We start from the raw sequence: 21,588 nt of genomic DNA on the forward strand, positions 1-21,588 counted from the left end.
TCCCTCTTTCTCATCAAGGCCCTATCACTAAGTTAAACTCCCATCCCTTATAACTATTTAAAATTTTTTATTTTTATTATGTGTGTAGGCTGGTTTTTATGTCAACTTGACACAAACTAGAATTATCTGAAAGGAGGCTGAAACGTCAATTAAGAAAATGTCTCCTTAAGATCCAACTGTAGAAGGGCTAGAGAGATGATGACTCAGTGGTTAAGAGCACTTAATAATAATTATTATTATATTCTAGTAAATATAATAATAAATAAATCTTAAAAATCCAACTGTAGGACATTTTCTTTGTGTGTGTGTGTTTTAAAGATTTATTTATCATGTGTACAGTATTCTGCCTGCATGTATGCCTGCACTGCCAGAAGTAGGGAACCAGATCTCATTATAGATGGTTGTGAGTCACCATGTGGCTGCTGGGAATTGAACTCAGGACCTCTGGAAGAGCAGCAGTGCTCTTAGCCTCTGAACCATCTCTCTAGCCCTCTAGGGCATTTTCTTAATTAGTGATTGATTGGGTGGTAGTGCCACCCCTGGGCTGGTGGTCCTGGGTTCTATAAGAAAGCAGGTTGAGCAAGGCATGAGGAGCAAGTCAGTAAGCAGCACCCCTCCATGACCTCTGCATCAGCTCCTGCCTCTAGTTTCCTGTCCTGCTTGAGTTCCTGCCCTGCTTTCCTTCAGTGATGAACTGTAATATGGATGGATAAGCCAAATAAACCCGTTTCTTATTTTAAGACAGGTTTTCTCTGTAGCTTTGGAGCCTGGCCTAGAACTTGCTCTCTAGACCAGGCCGGCCTGGAACTCAGAGATCCACCTGTTTCTGCTTTCCTGAGTGCTGGGATTAAAGGTGTGAGCCACCAATGCCTGGCAAACATTTTCCTTACTAAATTACTTTGGTCATGATGTTTTATCACGGCAATAGTAGCCCTAAGACAGTGTGCAAGGATTTTGCCTGCACACATGAATGTGTACATGTGTGTGCCTGACGGTCATGGAGGCCAGATGAGAGCATTGGATCCCCAGGAACTAGAGTAACAGACAGTAGTGGGCTTCCATGTGAGTGCTGGGAACTAATTCCAGGCCCTCTGCAAGAGCTGTGAGTGCTCTTAACCTAGCCTTCTCTCCACCACCACCCAATTTCTACTTTTACCTACACTTATAGAGAAGCTTCATATTCTTCACCACTCTAGTACCATATGGCAGAAGTGAAATTCACTAAGAATTTGGACACCTTTAAGAGACATATTGCTGTCAGTGTCACACAATAGGAAGTAAGAGGTCAGAGGGTGAAATTAGTTAAGCTCACGTGGGCTACAGTCAGTGGCAACAGTTCAGCTTTGAACTGAGATTTGTAGGGATTGTACCATGAGGGATAAGAAACCTGAAAGTGGTTGGTAGAGTACTCTCTAGCATCCATGAAACCCTGGATTTGATTCCAATATTACATAAACCATGCTTGTTGGTATCTGTCTGCAATCCCTGCCTGTGGAGGGAGAAGGAGGAAGATCAGATGTACAAGGGCATTGTTACGGAATATTTAACTATGCAAAGATGTGTTGCTGTTTTACCTTGCCTGCCTAAGGCACATGATTGGTCTAATAAAAAGCTGAATTGCCAATACCAAGGCAGGAGGTGTAGGCAGGAATTGTGGGCAGGGAGAGTAAGTAGGAGGAGAAATTTAGGCTCGGGAGAATAAAAGAAAAAGAGATGACAGGGAGATGCAGGAAAGTAGGACATACATATTGAAAGAAAGGTAAAAAGTCCAAGGAAAAAGGTAGATGAATAGAAACAGGTCATGTTAAAAAACAAAACAAAACAACTAGTGGGACAAGCCTAAGCAAAGGCCAAACATTCATAATTAATAATAAGTCTCCATGTCTTTATTTGGGAGCTGGTTGGGAACCCAAAGAAAAATCACAACTACAGGCCATTGGACTCAGTAGGTTTAAAAAAAGAAAATCCTGAGGACTTGAAAGTGTGAAGAAGAAGTGTTGTGGAAGGTGGGACCCAGGCAGAATGGGAGGCGGTGTTGATGGTGGATGTGATCAAGACACATTAGTGTACACATGTATGAAATTGTAGAATATTCTAAAAACTTGAAAAGTGTTCCAAGGTCATCTTCGTCTATATAATGAGTTTGAGGTTAGCCTGAGATACAGGTGACCCTGCCTGAAAAGCCCAAAACGCTTAAAACCATCAGGGGCTTCGTAAATATGAAGAACTGAATTGGACAGCAGGACAGGATCCTCTCACGAGCATACAGCTGATGTACAGTACGGCTTGAGTGAATGAAAAATAAAAGTGTGAACTGGACATGGTGGCTTCTAAGCACTCATGAGGCAGAGGTGGGGGACTCTCTGAGTTTAAGGCCAGTCTGGTCTACATAGTGAGTTCCAGGACAGCCAGGGCTACACAGAGAAGCCTTGTCTCAAAAAAAAAAAAAAAAAAAAAAAAAAAAAAAAAAAAGAGGAGGAGGAAGAGGAGGGGAGGGAGGGAGGGAGGGAGGGAAGGAGGGAAGAAAGAAAGAAAGAAAAAAAAAGAAAGGCAAAGGAAAATGAAAGGAAGGGAAGAGGGGGAAAGAAAGGAGGGGAAGGGAAGGAAGGAGAAAAAAGGTAGAAAGGAAAAGGAAGGAGAGCAAGAAAGGAAAAAGGAAAACGAAAGAAAGGAAAAGGGAAAGAAGAAAGAAAAGGAAGGAAGATGAAAATGAATCAGCTGTGAGATTACAGTATGAGAAGCCTACGTATTTCTGCCGGGTCATTGGACAACCACGTGGTCTATCTAGCTGGGGCTTCCGGTGACCTAGTCCCACTTTCAAACTCCACCCTGAACGTTTCCCTGTGCGCCCGCGTTGGCTGAGTATTTTGGCCCTCGCGGGGACCCGTAGCTGCGGTCTCTGCTGGCGTCCGTAGCCGGGAAACCCGGCATCCTGTGCTTCAGGTTGTGGTCCGCGATGTCTAGTGAGGAAGCCCGCCACAGGGCAGAGTCCTCCGAGGCCCGTGCGGCCGCGGTCAGCGACATCCAGGAGCTGATGCGGCGCAAGGAGGAGATCGAGGCGCAGATTAAAGCTAATTACGATGTCCTGGAGAGCGTGAGTGTGGCTAGGGCTCCGGGCGGGCGGGGAGGACCGGGAGGCCTGCGGATGCGCGGCCCAGGGTTCCTGCCAAGCACTAAGCGCTTTCCGCTCCTTACCCCTTAATAACCCCTTGACGTGGGATTCATTTTAATTTTCTGAAGCTTTAACTTTGTGGTTTTTAGCTTTTAAATGCAGCCCGAGCTGGCCTCGAACTCTTGATCATTTTTCTTCAGCGTTCCAAGTGCAGAAATTACAGGTCTGCCATCACGACAGGCCTGAAGCATTAGTTAAACTGCCTTGGTCACAGAGATAGAATATTTGCTGAGGCATAGTGATAATCGCCACTGTCACCCTCCATAGGTAAAATCATCAGGTTGGGCGTGGCTTGCCTCCCGCTTTTCATTAGGACTTAATAAATGCCATCTGTGAGAATTAACTGGGCCTCTTGTTAAAGTGCAGGTTGCAGCCAGGAGAGGTATTCTCACTTGTAATTGCGGTTCTTGGAAGGAGGAGGGAGGAGGATTTGAAGTTCAGGATTATTTTTGGCTACTTAGCTCGAGGCCAGCCTGGGCTATATTGGACTCTATCCCAAAATGAATAAATAAAGTGCAGATTCTAATTGGGGTGAGGTACAGACTCTGCATTTCAAGAAAACTCCCAGGTGCGCTTCTAAGGACTTCTTTGAGCCACAGGAAAGCACATTATCCTAGCGGGCTGGCGGTGTTGTGCACACCTATAATCCCAGCACTCGGGAGGCAGAGGCAGGCAGATCTCTGTGAGTTCGAGGCCAGCCTGGTCTACAGCGTGAGTTCCAGGACAGCCACGACTGTCACACAGAGAAAACCTGTCTCAAAAAACCAAATCAAACAAAAAGGGGAAACTGAGGCCCAGAGTGGAGCAAATGCTTGCCAAATTAGGAAGTGAAAGTGGTGGGTCAGGGTCTGTGCTGTCTACCTCCAAAGCAGGTATTTCCCCCCCTTAAAACCGAAAATCAGTTTGTAGAGGAAAGGGAGGCAAAATCAGAGCTAGATAAGCTGGGTGGAATGACTTTTAGATGATGGGCATAAGATGATGTATCTTGTAGAGGTACCATGTTGTAGTTGGCTTCATTTTTATTCTTTGGGGATCCTCCACCCCGCTCCCAAATAAATACATGGAGACTTACTCTTATTTATGAATGCCGAGCCTTAGCTTGGCTTGTTTATAGCCAGCTTTTCTTAACTTAAATTATCCCACCTATCTTTTTTTTTGCCTTTCTTTGTTCTATATGTTTTTCTTTCCTCCTTACTCTGTGGCTGGCCCCTGGTGTCCTCCTCTCCTCCACCTTTTCTCAGGCCTTTTATTTATTCTCGATGCCTGGCAGCCCTGTCTATCCCTCTCCTGCCTTACTATTGGCCGTTCAGCTCTTATTAAACCACTCAGGTGTTTTAGGCCACCAGAGTAACACAGCTTCACAGAGTTAAACAAATGCAACATAAAAGAATGCAACACATCTTTGCATCATTAAACAATTATTCCACAGCATAAGCAAATGTTACACAACTTAAACTAATATTCCACAGGAGTACTACATACCAGGTACCGTTTTAGTATTTGCTGACCATATGCCTGAAAGGTACTGGCTTGTTTGTGCTCTGTATCAGGAAACTGTGATAACTACACTGCTAAGTTGGTGTGTGCGCCTAAAGTTCTTAGAGGCAAAGTCTAGGGTTGGAGAGGTAGCTCATTGGTTAAAATTACTGGCTGCACCGGGCACTGGTGGCGCACGCCTTTAATCCCAGCACTCGGGAGGCAGAGGCAGGTGGATCTCTGTGGGTTCGAGGCCAGCCTGGTCTACAGAGCGAGTGCCAGGATAGGCTCCAAAGCTACACAGAGAAACCCTGTCTCGAAAAACCAAAAAAAAAAAAAAAAAAAAAATTACTGGCTGCGCAATTGTCAGGACTGGAGTTCAGATCCCGAACCTACTATATAACAGTCCACAGGTCCCACAAACACCTGTAACTCCATACCCTTGTGGAAACATTTCAACAGGCACGGTAACAAACACCCGCGCGTGCGTGCGTGCGTGCGTGCGTGTATACATGAAAGGAGAAATTGCTTAAATTGATAAGTGGGGTTCAGACCTCAGGGTTGGTCAAGTAAAATCAAATATCTCGTGTATTACTATTTTGGTATTGGCCTATTAACCATTTAGTCAGGTGTGGTGATGTATACTTGCAATTTCAGCGCTTAGGAGGCAAAGGCAGGGAGATTATCACATGTTCAGGGCCAGTCTGACCTACACAGAATTCCAGGGCTATATAGTGTAGTGAAATAGCAAGACCCTGTCTTAACAAAACAGTGGTGGAGTCGGGGAGGGAAAAGATACTGGGAGTATAGCTCCATTTGTAAAGGGCATCCCTCCAAAGCCTGAAGAGCAGAGTTCAGTCCCTAGAATCCACAGGTATAGTGGTGCACATTCGTAATCCCAACAGGAGAGGCAGAGACAGGAAGATCCCCAGGGTGCCTGGCCAGCAATGAGCTGTAGGCCAGTGAGACACCCTGTCTCAAAGGAGGTAGGTGATGTTCCTGGGGATGACCTGGATATTATCCTCTGAGCTGCACATGCATGCACACATACCTGCATACACAGTTGTACCTGCATACATACGCATGCACACATACACATACATTAAAAACCAAGTAAGAAGAGAAAGATTTATAATTACATAGCACATGACTATGACGCTATTTTTTCTTAAATAGAAGGTGTTAATGGGGGCTGGAGAGGTGGCTCAGAGGTTAAGAGCACTGACTGTTCTTCCAGAGGTCCTGAGTTCAATTTCCTGCGACCACATGGTGGCTCACAGCCATCTGTAATGAGATCTGGTGCCCTCTTCTGGTGTGCAGATATACATGGAAGCAGAATGTTGCATACATAATAAATAAGATCTTAAAAAATAAAAGAAGGTGATAGTGTGTGTTAATTGCCTTTGGCTAATTTGCTCTTTGGTTGCTGAGGGCTTTTAGTATAAATGTCTGTTCTGATTTTTTTTAAAACAGGTTCTCAGTATGTAGCCTGGGCTATGTAGTGAGATGCTCTCGAAAATAAATAGATAAATAAATAAATGAAAATAGGAACGAGAGAGAAAAGTAAGGAAAGAGAAAGGAAAATGATGAATTAGGTATTAGTATTAAAAACTTTTATTTCATAATACTTTGTCAAGAATGTGAAAAGAGAAGCCACATGATGGGAGAAAATGGTTGCATACATCTGATAAGACGCTAGTGCTTGGGATATATTAAAAGCAGTAATAAATACACAAATAACATACTTAGAAAAAGGCATAGGATCCAAATGGACATTCCTCAAATAAAATACATGTGGCTAATAAAAGCACACGAATGGCCTGGAGAGATGGCTCAGTGGTCAGGAGCTCTGGCTGCTCTTGTAGAGGACCTGGGATCAATTCCAAGGGCCCTGTAACTTCACTTCCAGGGATCTGAAGCCTCTTCTGATTGTTGTGGGCACTGCATGCTCATGGTTTGCATATGTACATGGAGGCAAACACTCACCCACAAAATAAATCCTAAAAGCAAAACACAAGCAACAGTCATAGCTGTTAGTTAGGGAAATGTAGTTAGAATCACTGTGAGATACTACTTCATACTTAGTAAGATGGGTGTAATGAAAATGTAGGTAACATCTGAGGGAGAATACGGAGAAATTGGGAATTAAACAACTGTAAAATAGTGTAACTGCTGCTTAAAACTGTTTAGCAGTTTCTCAAAAATTAAACAGTCACATAACCTAGAAAATCCGTTCCTCCCATGTGATAATTATGATAGTTGCAAATATATATATTCATCCCAAAATTTGTATACCTTATTTAAAATATCTAAGAAGTGGAAAAATGACACAAATGTTCTTTGGGTAACAGATAAATAAAATAGTCTATTCATACAATGGGATATTATTTGGAACAATAAAGAGAATAGTGAATTTTATTGGATAATAAAAGGAATAGTGAATTAATCATACTATGTGTTCTCTCTCTCTCTCCCCCTCTCTCTCTCTCTCCCTCTCTCCCTCCCCCCCCCCTCTCTCTCATATCTTACTATGTACTTCTGACTAGCTCCCTGTACTTACTATATAGCCCAGGCTAGCCTTGAGCTCTTAGCAAACCTCCTGCTTCAGCCTCCTGAATGCTGGGATTATAGTGGACACCACTATACCTTGCTTTTCTTGATGCTCATCTGGGTAAAAATTCAAGCTAGCCTTGAACTCTTTCTAGTTCAATCTGGCCTCAAACTTGTAATTTTCCTGTCTTGGCCTGCCAGATGTTGGGATTATTAAGTGTGTGTCACTGCCTGGTGTTTCATGGTTTTATGTGTAGGAAATGTCTTGTTCTAATATGAGTCTCTGAAGTCTTCCCTGAAGACCTGAAAGTTTGGTGCCCAGGGTGATGCTCTTGAGACATAGTGGGACCTTTAGGAAGTAGAGCTCTGTCAGTCATTAGAATTGTGCCCTGGCTGGGTAGTTACTGTTGATCATTGGAGGCATGTCCTTGCTGGGATAGTTACTGTAGGTCATTGGAGGAGTGCAGAGGTAGTGGAGCCATAGGCTTTTTTTTTTTTTTTTTTTTTTTTCTTGCTTCCAGGATCATGATGGAAAAGGCTTCCTCCACTGTATGCTTCCATGTGGTTGTTCTGCCTCTCCACAAAGCTAAACTAAGGTTCTCCCAAAATGCATACATACATACAGTGTGTCTGTCCAATTCTGTATTGAAACTTCAAAACTATGAGCCCAAATAACCCTTTTCTCTCTGTAATGCTCAGACATTTTCCAGAGTTTCAGAGCACCTCCAGGATAGGAAGTTCTGTAGGGAGTTGTTAATGGTTACCAGAGGTTTGAGGAAGGGGAGGATTCGAGTGTCTGCTTATGGTCCAGGATAGGTTGGTCAGACCTTCTCTACATGCCCCTCCTGTGTCTTTAAGAAAAAACTTTTTTTAGCTGGGCGGTGGTAGCGCGCACCTTTAATCCCAGCACTCAGGAGGCAGAGGCAGGCGGATCTCTGTGAGTTCGAGGCCAGCCTGGTCTCCAGGATAGGCTCCAAAGCTACACAGAGAAACCCTATCTCCAAAAAACAAAAACAAAAAAAGAAAGAAAGAAAAAAATTTTTTTTGTTTTTGTTTTTTGAGACAAAGTATGGTTTTGAATTCCATATCCTCCTGCCTCAGCCTCCTGAATGCTGGGATTGTAGGATTGTAGGAGTGGGCCATCCAAGATTTGTTTTTTGTTTTTGTTTTTGTTTTTTTTTTTAGGGGGTGTTGATGCAAATGTACTAAAACTGATTGTGGTGGTGGTGATTAACTCTTGAACATATTACAAACCATTGAATTGTATACTTTCAGTGGTTCAGTTATGTGTATATGAATTCTGTTGAGTTACAACTGTTTTAAATGGAGGATCCCAGAGTTAGCTTGGAATCTAAGCTTGTTGTAACAACTGACCCCAAATGGGACTATTTTTGACTACTGGAGACTGAAGAGACTGGCCTAATCCTCCTGTTTCACCTTACCTTGAGATCCTTGCCTTGATGCCATCCTTCCTCACAGAGTCACAGTTAGAAGTTCTGGGGAGTAGAATGTGGCCATATTTGGGAGCCACTGCCCAGTCCACCATGCTGAATGTGCCTGGCTGTCTACTAAGCATTCTTTCAAGTCTATGTATTAGTCGTCCAGCAGGTGCCTGTTGTATTCCCATTGTGCTCTCGAAGAAACTGAGGTTTGGAATGTGTCTTAGACAAAGATGCCCAGCTTGTATATGGCAGAATTGGGACTGAGACAAAAGTCCAGGCAGCTGGGCAGCTCCTGCCCACTGCAGTGCTACACATCCCATTGCTTTTGTACTTTGTCCCCTGACTTATGTAGGGAAGCTTCAGAAAAAAACTTCAGGTGTGGTGGCTCAGACCTGTAACCCCAGTACTTGGGAGGCTGAAGCAGGAGGATTGCCATGAGTACAAGGCCAACCGGAGCTACAGTGTGAGAACCTGCTTCAAATAAACACTTGCTAAAACAGGCCCTAAAGCAGAGGTAACTCTGGTTCCAGTGACTCAGGAGGCTGAGGCTAGAGAGTTGGTTAATCCCAGGGAATTGAGAACAGCCTGGGTTAACTTAGTGACGCTGAATACTAAGTGTTAAAGTGAATGTGTTGTTTTGAATAGGGAATATATTCCCAGTGTTCAGATTCAGACCCTGCTAATGCCTATCAAATGCAGAAGCTCTCCCTCCCCTAATTCCCAGCCACTTAGTATCTTTACCTGGAGGCAGCCAGTGCCATCTATCCAGTGATGAAAAGAACCTTGGTGGGCTTCTTACATCTTTTTGTGTTTTTGAAGAGTCAAAACCTGGCCACAGCTGGATCTCTTTGGAGTTTACACCCTCCAGCTTCAAGGCTTCAGCCAGGTGTCAGCTGTTGGGAAGGAGGAGTTGGAGGGGTCAGGTCAGGGATGGGACTGAGAGGGAACCTCTGAAGGCTCTTTGAGTGTTTTGTTGTTGATTTACTTAATTGGAGAGATGGAATGTGTCCCAGGCTGATATTGAACTTATTGTGTAACCAAGGATGACCTCGAACTTCTGTTCCTCTTTCCTCCACATCATTCCCCACCACAGCTGGCTTATGCGGTGCTGGGGATGGAGTCCAAGGTTTTGTGGATGCTAGGCAAGCACTACAGCAAGTGAGGTACATCCTAGATCCCTAGCCCTATTTGTTAATTTTTTTTATGCTGCAGAGAATCGAATCCAAGGTCTTGCATATACTAATGAAGTGCTCTGCCACTGCACTACAGTCCAACCCTGGGATCTTTGGCTTTGTGTGCACTGTGCTCATGCATTGCTTGCATTAAAGTTTTTTTCTTCTGGTATTTTGGCAGTATTTAATGGATAGTGTAAAAAAACAAGACGAAACTACATTTCATAGGCTTTGTTTAATTGCATTAAATTTTTTAAAGATTTCGTTTTATTAATGTGTGTACAGTGTGGGGGGAGCATGTTGGTGCACAGAGCGTGTGGCGTGTGTGGCGGTCAGAGGACAACTTTGTGAAATTTGTCTTCCTCTTCTACCTTTATGTGGGTCCCAGAAGATGAACTCAAGATGTTAATCTTTTGTTTGTTTGTTTGTTTTGTTTTGTTTTTCTTTTCTTTCTTTCTTTTTTTTTTTTGAGACAGGGTTTCTCTGTGTAGCTTTGGAGCCTATCCTGGCACTCGCTCTTGTAGACCAGGCTGGTCTCGAACTCACAGAGATCCGCCTGCCTCTGCCTCCTGAGTGCTGGGACTAAAGGTGTGCACTACCACTGCCCGGCTCAGGTTGTTAATCTTGACAACAGGCGCCTTTATTCAGTGATTCATCTCTATGACCTCATTGCTCATTATTAAGAATTAATTTAAGAAATAGTACCCACCACAGAGGATAGCTGTAAGGACATAGTCAAAGAGCCTGGTATGTGCTAAAGAGATCACTGTGTGGCCTTATTATCACTTTTGTCATGAGTTAGAAGGACAGGCGTCTAGGGAATTGAATTGCCTCATGCTGCTCTTATCTGTGAGATCTTTTTAACCACGTGTCTTTCCTGCAGCAAAAAGGGATTGGGATGAGCGAGCCGCTGGTGGACTGTGAGGGCTACCCCCGGGCCGATGTGGATTTGTACCAGGTCCGAACAGCGAGGCACAACATCATCTGTGAGTGACCCTCCCTGGACTCTGTCTTGGCCTGTGGTGGGGGTGCTGAGGACACGGGAATGATTAGTGTTGAGCGTTACGAAGCTTTTCTGCTCTGACAGAATATCTTGTCACCCTTGTGGGACTGCAAACCAAGGAAATAGGGCAGACTGAAGAGGTCCATGTTGGTGGTTTTATTTTTCTATTTTAAGTACTTTGCTTTAAAGCCCGGTGTGGTGGCGCACGCCTTTAATCGCATCACTCAGGAGGCAGAGGCAAGTGGATCTCTGTGAGGCCAAGACCAGCTTGGTCTGCAGAGCAAGTTCCAAGACAGACACTTGTAGAGAGACCCTGTTTAAAAACAAACAAACAAATTCAAATAAACTCAAAAATACAAAAACAAACAAAAAAACTTGGTTTTAAGCTGGGCATGATGGTGCAAACCTGTAATGATCAGGAGTTTGAGGCCAGTCTGGGCTATATAAGAAAGTAAAAAGCAAGGAACGAAAACTTGACCTCATCATGGGAACTTTATTGAATTAGCAGTAGAAGCCCCTTCCAGTGTTGCTTACCAGTCCCTTCAAATCCATGAAGTAGATTCAGCATCTCAGGGTAGTCACCTGAGTGCCACCATTCAAACAGAAACGACCTGGACTAGCTTGAAGTATGCAAGGGTCAGCAGAAACCAGGCTCTGCATGTCTTCAGGGCCCACAGGCTGTGTTCCAGTCAGGAGGCAGACGACAGGAGGAAAGGTCTTGGCCTCAACTCACTGTGTCAGTAAACATTTCCTCTCACAGCCCCACTGCCTGCCAGGAGAGTTTGGCAAACCTATTCCACTGCAGGCCCATCGCGCTATCCAAGTGAATCTTCTATGTGTGCGTTTGTTTTAATGAAGTAACTAGCAGAGCCTGGCGCCTGGAGAGAATATTAGGTTTGTGTTTCTGGCATGACAAGCTACAGACATGTTTTATCTCTGACTGCTCTGAAGGTGAGAAGCCCAGATGGTTTTGGTGACAAAATCAAGGTGTCAGCAGGGCTGGCTCCCCCTCAGCTGGGGGAGGTGTATTCTTTGTCTTTCCTGAGGCCACCTGTGTCTCCTGGCTCTTGGCCATCCTCTTTCTTTAGAAGTAGTGATTACATCTTTCCAGCTTTTGGTTCTGTTATCACATCTTTTTCTCTGGCCCTCCTGTCTCTCTCTTTAACTTGTTAAGACCCGGTGGTAATATCAGGCCCTCCTGGGAAATCCAGGCTCATCCCTCCTTTCAGGATCCTTAATTATAACTGACCTACACAGTCCATTTTGTTTCATGAGGTCACGTGTGCACCAGCTTTGGGAATGATGATGTGAGTATCTTTTACTTGGCATGGGTAGATAACCATCCCAGTTACACTAGGTGATTAATCACCCATGGTTTACACTTAATGATTTCTATTGAATGCACCCCAACTCTGGCTTCATCTGCAGAGTGTTTTGGTAATGAGGCCTGCTTCTCAAAAGTAGGATGCAGAGTAAGAGGCAAGGTTCCTTAAAGCCAGTGTGATGATAGAGCGTTTCAGAGCATCCTTCTTACCCTGAGTATCCTGGTTTTAAAAGTCTCAGTTTCACATTAAAACAACCAAGGAGATGCAGAGAACAGGAAAATCATGCAGAGACATCCAGGTGTGGGGGAAATTCTGGGATTTACTCTAAATTGCTATGCCCCCAGGGATGTGGCCACATTATTAGTAGGACCTTGGGGAAGTCTGAGGAATGCCGATTTTTATTCAAATGATTAACTTCATGTTTTAACACCATTCTTTTCCCATTAATTTGAAATGCAGCAGTCTGTGTGGGGTGTGTGTGTGTGTGTGTGTGTGTGTGTGTGTGTGTGTGTTTGCACGAGCTCACTCAAGTGTGTGCTTGTGCCTCTGTGTTGCTGGGGATGGAACTTAGGGCTTCATACTGAGTACTTATGCACCACTGAGCTACCCCACAATTCCAGCATAGGTTTTCAGTTATGCTTAACCTATTTCTGGACATTTTACACTGTTCTGCTACATAGTTAATTTTACATAGTCTTAATGACTTTATTATGTATTAAGAATATGGTTGAACAGTTCCCTCTGTTTAGTAGCCTTCTGAAAAACTGTTGCCACGAGTTTGTTGTATTCTTAAGCAGGGACTTTTCTTAAGGAGTCGTCCTAGGCTTACATTGGAACTGGGCGAATGATGCAGAGATGTCTCATATGCTTTGTCCTCAGTCTCCTCTAGTCAGCAGCAAGTGTTAGTTAGCATGGTGTGCTTATGACCTAAGCTTGGTTTTGAAATCATTGCTGCAGAAGTATTTGCCCAGGCAATGAAAGCCTTTTGAATTCTGATGTGGAATTGTAATGTATTAGCAACCAAGTCATTTCTCCTCTCACCCACAGCTGTGTGTTGAATGTGGATTATGTAGCCATTTCTGGAGGTTCTGGGGCGCCTCATGGGTTTTACCGTGGGGGCGGGGGGGGGGTGTCTTTTCTAGTCATAGTAACTATATATGACTTTGACTGTGTTTTAAACCTTCCTGATCTTATGTCTAGTTGTTTTTTTCTCACATCTGCTTCTGTGGGCCCAGTACCCCAGCCCTATAATGCCTGAGGGCCTCGTCTTTGCTGCACAGTTATAGGATTGTCAAAGCAGGTTAGATGGCCAAATGGCCCACAGTGAAAAGCTCCTGCAGAGTGGGAGAGTCTATGACCCATGGGTGCCAGGGTGGGTTGGAGTACCAGCTGGCTTTGAGACTACAGACTAATTATATGAGTGACCTGGACTGAAATAAGGAATGGAATCCAGAGGAGTAGAGGAAATAATTTTTTAGTTTTAAAAAGGTTATTAAAAGCCAGCTGCATTCAGGACTGGCCTGCAGACAGGACCTGATGGACTGACATGGTGGTTCATCATTTAATTTTAATTTTTATTTATGTGCAGAGATGTTTTGTCTGCATACAGCATGTGTTCCAAGTGCCTGCAAAGGCCAGAAAAGAGCCTTAGATCCCCTGGAACTAGAGTTGCAGAAGGTTGTGAACATCCATGTGGGTGCTAGGGTTGGGACTGGGACCTTTGGAAGAGTAGCCAGTGCCCCTGGATCAACATTATGAATTAGCTTTTAGCACTAAAAATTAGAGGCTGTTACCCCCTCAGAGCCCTCATTTTCAGCCTTTCTAGAACAATCAAAGGTTTGGCAGCACTGGATTTGCCTCTCAAGCTCCATCAGTTGGCAGGAGCCCAGAAGTAGTTGCCTGCCCCACATTGGGCATCCCTACATATGTATTACTAGGGTCTTATGTCTTTTTTTTTTTTTTTTTCTATATAAGAGTTTAAGAGAAGGGGCTGGAGAGATGGCTCAGTGATTAAGAGTACTGGCTGCTCTTTCAGAGGTCCTGAGTTCAATTCCCAGCACCCTTATGGTTGCTCACAACCATCTATAACTGTAGTTGCATGGAATCCGATGCCTTCTTCTGGTGTGCAAATATACATACAGATAGAACACCCATATACATAAAGTACATAAATAAATCTTAAAAAAAAAGAATTTAAGAGGAAAAAAAAGTTGTTTGTTTGTTTGAGTCAGGCTTGGATGTACCCCAGGCTAGCCTTGACCTCAATATTTAGCTGAGCATGGCCTTGAACTTTTGACTCTTCTGTTTTCGCCTCCTGAGTCCCTGGGTTACAGGCATGCACCACCACACCTGAATTATGCGTGCTGGGGCTCAAACCCCAGGGTCTCACCACCCCCAGCCCCAGTGAAATCCAGCAACCATTCTGCCTCACTCTTTTGTGTTTTTTCCTCAAGACAGGATGTCCTGTGGTACACTGGCCTCCTGATCCTCCTGCCTCTGTCTCCAGGCGTTGGGATTGCAGACGCTGCATCCTACCCAGCAACCTCACTTCTGTGTGACTTCTGCCATTGTCCCTGTTGGTACATGAGGTCATGGCATGGTTGCAGCTGGAAGTCCCTGATTTCTATCTACATTTCAGGTCTCAGCAGGGGCTGTGCTGCTTTTGAGGGCCTGTTTTGATGCCCTAACTTAGGCAGTCATCACCTGTTCTGTAGCTGCCTTCCTCACTAGACAGCTGGATAGTGAGGCTAGGCCGGCCCTGTGTCTGGTTCACGGGTTTGTCTGCCCTTTGAACTTTGGCTTTGAGTCTAGCATCTAATGAGCACTCGTTAAACCTTCTGTTGTGATGTTACTTTTTTGGTTGCTGCGCTAAAATATCTGGTGAAAGAAACTTAAGAAGGAAGAAGGAAGAGTTTGTTCTGGCTCAAAGTCTGAGGGTTCAGGAGCCTCGGGCACCCCAGGTACAGTGTACCTGCCTCAGGAGGCAGAGCGTTGAATGCTGGCCTTCAGTCCAAGACCATCTCATGGGATGGTGCTGCCCACATTCAGGGTGAACTGTCTTCCTTCCTCACTTCTCTGGAAATGCCCTTAAAGACTCTTCCAGAGCCTTTTCTTGAGTGATTCTTAGTCTCATGAAGTTGACAAGATACAGCATTACAGTGAGCAAATTCAGGTATCTTGTTTCATCTGTCCTGTGTCCTGAGCTATTGTCCCTTGCCTCTGACATGTTCTTTTCTTCCTAGGTCTACAGAATGATCACAAGGCAGTGATGAAGCAGGTGGAAGAGGCCTTGCACCAACTACATGCTCGGGACAAGGAGAAGCAGGCCCGGGACATGGCTGAAGCCCAAGAAGAGGCCATGAGCCGCAGGCTGGGCTCCAACAGCCCTGTCCTACCCCAGGCCTTTGCCAAAGTGAACAGTATCAGCCCTGGTTCACCAGCCAGTATTGCGGTAATTCTCCTACTCCCCCAGATCCACACCTAGGAGTGCCATGAGTTAGGTAGCCCTGGGCTGCAGAGGCTTGCTGGAGGCCAAACCTGTTCTCTCCTTCTGTGGCTCTGAATTCCTCTGCTTCTTTAACACATGCTGGCCAGAGTTTGGTGTACTTGGGTCAGCCCACTAGACTCAGGGGGAGACCTGTTGTGGGACAGCATATCTCAAAGAAGAAAGGAGGCGTTCTCCTTGGAACCATTTTCTCTGGACACTGAAGCAAAGCAGAATGAGAAGAGCTTGAAATGAATTCTGTCTTTCTCAATAGATTCTGAGCAGACATCTCAGTAGCATCATTGAGCTGACTGTGCTCATTAAAGGATACAGAGTGGTCTTAGAGCGTGCATCTAGGACTGCAGCCTGCTTCCTGCACCTTCATAGGTCCTAGAAAGAAGCCCTGTGGTACCAGACAAGCCACTTGGGACTTGGCAACCACCAGTCTTTTTGTCTGGACAGATGTGCCTATTCTGTACATTTCATGAGAAGGCAGTCAGTCCTATGATAGGTGGTCTTTTATGTCTGCTTTCTTTTACTCAGTCCTGTTTTCAGGGTTTATTCAGAGCTTAGTCAGATAGCTAGGCTTCATAACATTTCATGGCCAAATAATATCCCACTGTATAATAGACATGTTTTGTTTGTCCATTTGTCAACTCATGTATGTTTGGATTGCTTCGACTTTGGGGTTATTATGAATAATGCCACTGTTAATATTCATGTAGAGGTTTTATGTGGGCATGTGTTTAAACTGAATACTGCAGTCATCCTCTGGGGTGGGACTGCTGTTCTCCCTGTTTGACCCTGAGGAAGAGCAGCTTGCACCAGGATACACAGCTCCTGGGAAGCAGAACTAGATTCTGAATCCAGATCCTACAAGTCATCTTGTGACCATTACACTCTCAAGACTGGTGCTGGAGGGATGGTTCTGTGGTTAAGAACACTGGCTGTTCTTCAAGAGGACCCAGGTTCAATTCCCAGCACCCACACGGAGGTTCTAAATCATCTGTAACTCTAGTTCTAGGGGATCCAGTGCCCTCTTCTGGCCTCCATGGGCACCTGGCGCACACGAGTGGTACACAGACATACAAGCAGGCATATGTTCATAATCCCAACTACTCAGGCAGCTGAGGAAGGACCATCACAAATTCGGACAATTTAGCAAAATCCTATTTTAAAATTAAAAGTGAAGAAGGATTGAGGATGTAGCTCTTTGGCAGAGCTCTTGCCTAGGTTGGATTCCTAGTGCTATAAACAATTTAAAAAGCAAAATAAAATCAAGTCACAAGGCTGCAGACTGCAGTCTGCTCTATTTTAGTCCTGGCTGGATCTGCAGCATCCAGCGCCTAGCTGCAGTCAGCCTGCGGCAGGTGTTTGTTAAGAGATGAGTAAGTGAACGTCTATAATCTTGGGATCTGAAATGAAAGGGCCATGTTGGTTCGGGCTGGCCTCGTGCCTATGGCTGCTGTTTAGGGACTTCTAGGGGCAAATGTTTGTCTTGTCCAAAAAAAAGGCTTGCTTTAGCCTGCCTCTTCTTGCCCTTGAACGTGGCCCTTGAACATGGCTCAGAAACTCCAGAAGGCAGATTGAGCTTTTTCTATAGTCCTCAAGGCCTCCATTGGGCACACCTGGATACCATTTGCTGGATCTGCCCTAGAAGGGACCTCCAGGATGAGGTGGCCCACTCACCTTCCTGTATGAGGAGTCCAAATCTTTGACCTCTTTGCTTTGAGCTTTGCCATTCTTCCCATGTAGGAAGTGAGCACTTGACGTTGCTACTGAGTTGTGTATTGAGCAGTAAAAATGACCAGAAACGCATTTAACTTCTTGGTTGGTTTTTAATTTTCTCCTGTCTTTAGGGCCTGCAAGTGGATGATGAAATTGTGGAGTTTGGCTCTGTGAACACCCAAAACTTCCAGTCTCTGCAGAATGTTGGCAGCGTGGTGCAGCATAGCGAGGGGGTGAGTTAGGTGTTCCCTGGTGTCTGGGGCCTCACAAGCCTCAGAGGCATGTTGCTCACAGTTAGGGCTGGGGAAAGGAAGTCCAAGAGGAGGGTACCGAAGATTGAGGGTCGGGTAGGGATGTTTCCAAGTCTGAAGATGGCACAGCTTGCTCAAGTGATGGACCATTAATTCCATCACTAGGGCTACACTCCCTAAATGACACCCTTCTAAAGCCGAGTCCCCTACTCTTATCACACCGGGGCTAGGCTTCCAGCATTAGAATTTTCTGGAGGGAGCCAGGCACTGGTGTCACATGCCTTTTATCCCAGCACTCTGGAGGCAGGGGGCATGCAGATCTCTGTGAATTCGAGGCCAGCCTGGTCTACAGAGTGAGTTCCAGGACAGCCAGGATTATTTTTACAGAGAAACCCTGTCTCAAAAAAAAAAAAAAAACAAAACAAACAATTTTTTCTGGAGAGAAGCAAACCCTCAGTTCAGCCCATAGCACTGGGCATCTATCTGTCTGGGATTTGATCTTCTACACTGTTTTTTGATTTTGTTTTGTTCTTCTGAGGGGGTGTTGGTGTTGTTGCTGTTTTGAGACAGGGTTTCTCTGTGTAGCCCTGGCTTTCCTGGAACTTACTAATGTAGACCAGGCTGACCTCAAACTCAGAGAGAGCTGCCTGCCTCTGCCTCCTGAGTGCTGGGATTAAAGGTGTGCACCACCACCACCACCACCGCCACCGCCACGCCACCGCCACCGCCACCACCACCACCACCACCACCACCACTACCACCTATACACTGTTTTTTTGTTTTTAAGTATAAATATATGTAATGCATTGTTTTATTACAAAAACAGGGCATATTTAGTTCAGCCATAGGAATGTAGTGAGTTCTTTGTTACAACATGATATTGAAAACAGGATTCAAAGTGAAAGAGACCTAGTACAAGGCCATATGATCTCACTTAATGAAACTGTCTAAATAGCAGATCCATGAAGCAGAGAGATAGGAGATTGGTGGTTGCAGGGCCTGGAGGGACGAGGACAGGGGCTGACTGACTACCGACCGTCTTTTGGATGATGCAAACATTCCAGTTAGATAACGGTACTGGCTCATAACTCTTGAGTATAGGAAACCCACTGAGCCATATACTTCATTATTTGCAAATTGTGTCTCAGTAATAAATATGCCCATTTATCTTACAAACAAAATCACATAGAGCAAAGTCGTTTAAAGTGAAAACCAAAGCCCTATGCCTCTTCCTCCCTTAGTACCTCCCCTGTGTGTGCTCACTTCCAGACTGGGGACTGGAGTCCAGCAGGGAATCAAAGGAGAAAGCCCTTGTATTGAGAGCACATTGTGGGGGCAGACATTAATTCGGTATCCCAGGCATGCAATTTCACACGCTGACAAGTGTTACAAGAGGAAGCACAGGAGGCTTGGAGGAAAGCGGTGGGGTCCTGATTTAGTTTGGGGTTGAAGGAGAGTGTTCTTAAGAACTGAGCCCTGGTGTGTATAGAAGCTGATCAAGTGGGGCGGCCACCCTAGGAGAGCCTTTGGGATGGTTCAAAGGCCACAGGGGCAGGAAGAACAAAGTAGATAAAGGATGTTGGTTGGAAGTTAAAACCAGGAGAATGGAGAGAAGGGCAGGAGGTGGAGCTGGGAGGTGACAAGGTGTCAGGCCACTCAAGGCCAGCTTTGGAGTGCCTCACAGTGATAATTAATTTTTGCCTTTACCTGGGAGCAGCAGGGAGCTGCTGTACCTCCCAAACTGAGGAGAGTTTATCTTAAGAGATTTCACCAGTGCTAGTTTGGGGGTCAGTTCCCAGGGTCCCACATAGGGACCAAGTAGTTAAATACACAAACCAGTGGGGGACATTCTTACTCAAATCACTGTACTTCCTGCCACTGTGTTTTGCCTCCCACCCCTTTGAAATTGTACGCAGCCCTTTAACGCCAGCTCAGGGACCCATACAACTAGGAGCCTGGTGTGATATAATTTGATATTGGGGAAGTGGCATCTCAGTTTTCTGCTTGAGTCCATTGGAGTGTTAAGGAAGCTGAATCGAGAGTGACCTTCTTTGCCTTTCAGAAGCCCCTGAATGTGACAGTGATCCGAAGAGGGGAGAAACACCAGCTCAGACTGACTCCGACGCGCTGGGCAGGAAAAGGACTGCTAGGGTAATGCTTCGGCTTCATCCCTTCTTTCACACCACAGTCTTGACAGAGTGTTCTTAGATGAGGCTGCAGACGAGAGACAGTAAGTCCTCAGGTCATCTAAGAGTCTCTGGTCCTTCCATTACCAGAGCATCAGCTTTAAGAGAAGGACAAGGGCTGGTGAGATGGCTCAGCGGGTAAAGTTACTTTCTGCGAAACCCTGTGATCTGAGTTTGATCCCCAGTATCCACATGGTGGAGAGAAAACTAACTCCTGCAAGTTGTTCATGGCACACACACTCAGATTCTCATATACACAATGAATAAATCAAAAACTACACCTTTGGACTGGGGAAATGGCTCAGCAGTTAAGAGCACTGGCTGCTCTTCCAGAGGAACCAGGTTCAATTCCCAGTACCCACATGACATCTCACAACTGTCTGTAACTCCAGTTCCAGGGAATCTGACTTCCTCACACAGACATACTTGCAGGCAAAACACCAATGCACATAAATAAATCATTAAAAAAAAAAAGACTAATACTTTAAGTCAGGGTTTCTTTGTGTAGCTTTGGAGCCTGCCCTGGAACTAGCTCTGGAGACCAGGCTGGCCTTGAACTCACAGAGATCCGCCTGCCTCTGCCTCTCAAGTGCTGGGATTAAAGGCGTGTGTCACCACCGCCCATTGACAAATACAGTTTTTTAAAAAAGAGAAAGTGTTGACAAAAAGCCCACAAGGCTTGCTTTGCCTGAGGGTCTTGCTAGATGGAGCCACTAAGCTTGAGCCGTGTCTGTTTCCTTTCACAGTTGCAACATTATTCCTCTCCAGAGATGACTGTCCCCCGGGGCCTGCGAGAAAGCTGCTTCAGCCAGGCCCTGCACTTGGGCCTGGTGGGATTTCCTCATTCTCTTCGATCCCTGAAGTGTAAGGATCTGGAAGAGAGCGGGTGAAGCCTGAACATCAAGATGGAGGACATGCTGTGGCCACCGGTGTAATCTGTCTGGATTGAGGCATTATTAAAATCGTGATTTGTGCCTAGCTAAATCTGTGCGAATTAGGCCATAGTCCCATCTGGGGATTCTCTACATTGAGCCAGTGAGTTGAAATGATTCTGGCAGGTAATGATTTGACTTCATTTTCTTTTTTTTTTGAGACCCAGGGTAGCTCTGGCTCTTTTGGAACCCACTGTGTGGACCAGTCTGGCCTTGAGCTGACAAAGATCCTCTTGCCTCTGCATCCTGAGTGTTGGGGCTAGAGGCATGCATCACCATGCCTGGCTAGACCCTGAGGGATGTTTTTATACACGCATAATTTTTACTTAAGTTTTTGAGAATTCCATACCTGCATACCATGTATTTCTCCCCTTCTTAATTCCACCTTCAGTTCCCCACGGATCTGCCCTCATATCCACTTCCCAGCAACCTACAGAGCGCAATTGTGTTGCCCATATACTTATGAATGTGGGGTCTTCCACTGGATGAGTGTAGTCTACCTGCCAGGGGCCTCCAGGCACAGGCACTTGAATGTCCCTCTCTCTCTCTCTCTTTTTTTTTTTTTTTTTTTTTTTTTTTGAAGCAGGGTCTCATATAGCCCTGTCCAGCCTCAGATTTGCCATGTAGCTGAGGATGATCTTGAACTTCTGGTCCTTCAGCCTCCAACTTCCAAGTGCATATCACCTGCCTAGCTGTTTCCTCTTGTAGGGAGTGGGGTTTGGAGACAGGGTCTCTGAGTTCAGACTGACCTTAAACTTAGACTCTTCCTGCCTCAGTCTCCTAAGTGCTGGCCATCAAACCTGGCTCCATGTATAGGTTTTCTCTTCAGATAAACCTGGTTTTGTAGTTGTAACTGTGACCATTGTA

At 45.2% G+C, this 21,588-nt stretch overlaps 1 protein-coding gene across 1 annotated transcript; it reads left to right on the plus strand.

The window, feature by feature from the left end:
• Positions 1–2,884: 2,884 nt before the first annotated feature.
• Positions 2,885–20,773, plus strand: Psmd9 (proteasome 26S subunit, non-ATPase 9). The gene is made up of 6 exons (XM_027414003.2): positions 2,885–3,094; positions 10,696–10,798; positions 15,383–15,591; positions 17,484–17,585; positions 19,666–19,754; positions 20,536–20,773. The coding sequence occupies exons 1-6, from the start codon at positions 2,957–2,959 to the stop codon at positions 20,561–20,563; spliced, it is 669 nt and encodes a 222-aa protein (XP_027269804.1). The 5' UTR covers positions 2,885–2,956; the 3' UTR covers positions 20,564–20,773.
• The last annotated feature ends 815 nt before the right edge of the window (positions 20,774–21,588 follow it).

This window comes from Cricetulus griseus, chromosome 4 (genome assembly GCF_003668045.3).
Source record: "Cricetulus griseus strain 17A/GY chromosome 4, alternate assembly CriGri-PICRH-1.0, whole genome shotgun sequence".
NCBI lineage: Eukaryota > Metazoa > Chordata > Mammalia > Rodentia > Cricetidae > Cricetulus > Cricetulus griseus.